A 4,241-nucleotide genomic window follows, 5' to 3' on the forward strand; every position below is an offset into this window, starting at 1 on the left:
AACAAATCCACACAAACCTAATGCCACCTCTTACAACAAAAACAACAGGAAGTAACAATTACTTTTTCCTTAATATCTTAGTATGAAAATTAATATTACCAACATATCCTAATCGATTGAAATAAAAAAATTTGAGAAATTAGAAATTTATTGACTGTCATCCAATGGTCTAATTTGGTAACTGAAGAAATAGTTCCAATATTATACAATCCATATACACTGTCAGCTTGTATGTTTGTGACAATGTCTTGCTGTGTACAAAATAAGAGTCTTGAGATCTTGCTTCTCCTATCTCAGTCTCTCTATTAGTAGTATTGTTTATTTGATGTTTTTACACTATACTATGTTTTTTCAGAACAGTGTACATATTTTAAAAGTATTTATATACCCAAAAGAAATGTAGACAATTATACTGGGAGAGGGTTTGTAAGAGAAGAACAAAGAGTGAGACTGAATGCTTTGCTTGACGTTTGTAACTCTTGTATCAAATTTGCACAGTAAGAGCCAAGATTTTAAGCTCTACTAAATATAAAACAAACAAATAAAAACACTTTATATATTCATGTTCATTTAAGAAAATATTAGTAGTGACATATTATTTTGAAATATACAGGTAATACGTTTGGAGTTATTTAAAATTTATATTGAGAAAAACGTATGTATTTTCAGTATTGCCGAAGACAAGCATCTACATAAGACTGTTAAATTGATTGTTGTTTTATATCAAACAACTTTCATAATACTCATTTTTATTGTTATAATATTTTATAAGCCCAGCGGTGGTGGCGCACGCCTTTAGTCCCAGCACTTGGGAGGCAGTGGCAGGCGGATTTCTGAGTTCGAGGCCAGCCTGGTCTACAGAGTGAGTACCAGGACAGACAGGGCTACACAGAAAAACCCCGTCTCAAAAAACAAAAACAAAAAACAACAACAAAAAAATTTATAAATTTTGAGAATATGACAAAAAAAGATATTGTAGGTATTGAAGGGGGGTCTCTGGGAGTAGTTGGGGTACAAAAGGAAAACAAGAATGTGATTTAATTCTATTTACTTAAAATGTTTTTTAAATGTTAACAAATTCAGATAAATTGAAATCATGTTACTTTTCTCATTATAATGCAATAAAAGTTAAAAATAAAAATAAAACAAAAAACAAAACAAAACAACAACAAAAGAAAATCTGCTTTCACAATATGATCTCTCCTCTTCCTCTATATCATCATATCTGTTGAGTGCCGATGACTCAGGGGACTGATGAAGCACATACAGGATGCTTGGTAAAGCAGACAAAATTAAGGGAACTTGGTTTTGATTTACTAAAGGTCAATCACTGACTTCCAAAAAACTCCCCTCTATCAGCTATTTTAATAGAGAAATGGAAATAACTTAATTCTACTACCTTAGCAGATCCTTGTCACTGGTGGGAGAATGGTATGAGAGAGTTTATACAGGTTGTTAGGAGGGTCAAAGTGCAAAAAGAAGAAAAAGCTGGAGTATGATAATAGTTCACAACCGATGCAGCATTAGACCACCACAGATACAGCAGCAGCTAATGCTGAGGCTCAGCTGGATCTGTGGCGGAAAGTGAACCTTAGTGACATCATACAAGGCCAGTGGACCTAACAAGGGCTTCTCTCCTAGTTCACTGGGTATGCATTAAAGAGAGGGTGTGGTGGGCAGGGTAGGGTGAGATGGGTGGGGTGGGAGATCCAATTCCTTCATCAGACTGAGCATTTGCCAAATCTAGTATTAAATGGGATATAAAATTAAGTTAAAAACCTGAAAACTAGTGTTCTTGGCAAACTGACACAAGGTAACTTTCTTAAAGCCTGAAATCAAGTATGGAAACATAAATATAACTGGCCACAAAACTGCAAACCTTAGAAACCCTCAGAATTTCCAAGATCAAACACAGAAATATTTTAAAATCCTACCTTTCCCCTAAAAGGTTTCATTAAAAAAAAAAATGACCAAGAACAATGCAAATTCCCTAAGAACAATTAATCAAGGTATTTCATTTACTCCAACACTGTGTATGGACGGGGAAAGGCACTGCAAGCAGACTCAACAAGTTGTTACGGAATAGGGGAGTGCATCAAAATAATCCTAAATTGTCATTTGTGCCCTGGTCAGGGTCCTTAATGCACTTGTACACCTGACGAGAATTTCATATGCTACCACCAGTATATGAAATATACTAGCAAAATATAATACCTAGCAAAATTCAATACAATACTGCTTTAAGACCTAAAAAATATGTCACCATTGTAAGACGCACATGCGTGGTATTTAGTGAAGGATACCCTAATATGAAAGACAAGTTAAAAATATTGTATGCCTCGTGCATGTTTGCTTCTGCCTACAGAGAATTCATGCCTATTATATTTCTATATTACTAGAACACCGTAGTTCAGACTATATCGGATAACTGACACTAGCGCTCTATTTTAGTTTGACACTGACATTAAAGCAGGATAGAGAAGGAAGCCAGACACCCCACACAATCACCCAGGTAATGACACTCTCAAATCCCTCTTTACTCACTCATCCCCCGTAACATCCGCAGCACAGCTGTATTGCTGGTGCGAGAGAACTTGAACACGACTGGAGCTACACAGGAGTAGCTGAGAGACATCTGCCTGTTGGCAAAGCAGAACAAAATTTGCTTCCATTGCAAGAAGCTGGTCAAAACGTGAAGCCTAGAAATAAAACTAAGCTAGGCAATATAAGGGATGGTTTGGAGTTAAAGTAATTTTTTAGGGTTTTGTTTGTTTGTTTGTTTTTATTTTTCAAGACAGGGTTTCTCTGTGTAGCCCTGACTGTCCTGGTACTCACTCTGTAGACCAGGGTGGCCTTGAACTCAGAAATCTGCCTGCCTCTGCCTCCCAAGTGCTGGGATTAAAAGCGTGCTCCACCACCGCCCGGCTGTGCCTTAGGTTCTTAATTCAGACAGTAAGTGATACTTGACAACACTTACAGGAAGGGTTGTGGAATGTAAATCCCACCAGTCCCCAGCCTACGGGTCCACACTGACTTTACCTTGAGTGCTTCCCTAATTTGAGAAAACCACAGATAGGTTGTCCATGGAAACAGACTTACACGGAAGGATTCTAGTAAAGAATTTCCTCCCAGATGCTTTTCCTTAGCCCCAATCTGCTCTTCCTACATCTAAGATGAGGCTGAATTCCCAGCCCAAGTCTTCAAGGACCTCTGGCTGGAGGAGGGAGAGCACAAGCCACTCGCTTCCCCGGCCTCCAGAACCTCGAAGACAGCTAAGATACCTAAGAACCACAGCGGCCACATCATTCATCAGGCATTCTGCAGAATGCCTGATCACGCTTACAGAGAAAATAAAAGACACCCCCGAGTGTGCTGCTCTCAAAAGCCAGCATCCCAATCTTCTCCGCAGGGAAAACAGCTGCTACTCCACCAGAGCTTAAAACAGGATAAAGGGGTGGGGGGGAAGGGGGACATTAAGCGGCTCCGGAGAAACTCAGCGCACAGCCAGTTTCCCTCCGCGTGCTTCAGTGGATCTCGGAGGGCTGCGGTTAGGATCAGCTCCCGGGCCTTCGCCGAGCCTCCCGGACCCTCGGACTTCAGGACAGTGGGGAAGGGAGCAGGCGGCTGCTGGAAACTGTCTGGAGAGCGTGAGGAAGGGCCGCGGGGCCCCGGCCTCCGCCCCGGCGCGGGCGGCCGCCGAAGTCACCTGTGAAGGAGTCGGGGTAGATGGACTCCAGAGCCTCCAACTCGTTGCGTTGTTCCTCGCCGTAATCCGTCATCGTGGACCGCGTTGCTGCCCGTGCATCGGCGCGACACCCTGACGGCAGACTGCAGCGGACTCCGCGGCCGCCGGCTGCCAGGCGGGCGCACGCGCAGAGTCGGGCAGGAAAGACCTGGAGCCACGCCTGGCTCGGCTTGCTGAGAAACAGCCGCGGCTCCGGGGCCGCCCGATCCCCGCGTCGGAGTTCGACTCGTCGCGCCTGGGGTGCCGGCCGCCGATTGGCTGGCCTGCCTGCGGCCGCTCAGGATTGGCTCGGGGGATGACCGCGGCGCGCCCGGCGTTCGGGAAGGACCGCTAGGGCCTGCGGCTGGGCTTTGCCAGCTTCCGACGGAGAGGCATCGCCACTCTGCACTCGATGTGTCTAGTCTGGGCCTCGCGCCGGGCGCGGGGCGTGGTGGCGTCGCAGAGGGCGGGGCGCGGAGGTCCGCCCGCTTCTGCTTTTCCGGGCTCCCTGCCCCAG

The 4,241-nt window shown here is 44.4% G+C and overlaps 1 protein-coding gene across 3 annotated transcripts in view; it reads right to left on the reverse strand.

Annotated features, from left to right (window-relative positions):
• The window catches only part of Rwdd1 (RWD domain containing 1), a 26,896-nt gene extending 22,917 nt beyond the window's left edge, over positions 1-3,979 (reverse strand). The window contains exons 1-2 of one of the 3 annotated variants that reach the window (XM_031347734.1): positions 3,707-3,975; positions 2,545-2,639 (exon numbers count right to left, since the gene is read on the reverse strand). In XM_031347734.1, coding sequence (XP_031203594.1) covers positions 2,545-2,635 — 91 coding nt within the window. In that variant the 5' untranslated portion in view covers positions 2,636-2,639; positions 3,707-3,975. Of the gene's footprint in view, positions 1-2,544; positions 2,640-3,706 lie in introns of all 3 variants that reach the window. The other 2 variants (XM_031347736.1, XM_031347735.1) reach the window with 2 other exon arrangements.
• Between the last annotated feature and the right edge of the window lie 262 nt (positions 3,980-4,241).

Source organism: Mastomys coucha, unplaced genomic scaffold (genome assembly GCF_008632895.1).
Source record: "Mastomys coucha isolate ucsf_1 unplaced genomic scaffold, UCSF_Mcou_1 pScaffold3, whole genome shotgun sequence".
In the NCBI taxonomy this organism is placed as follows: Eukaryota; Metazoa; Chordata; class Mammalia; order Rodentia; family Muridae; genus Mastomys; species Mastomys coucha.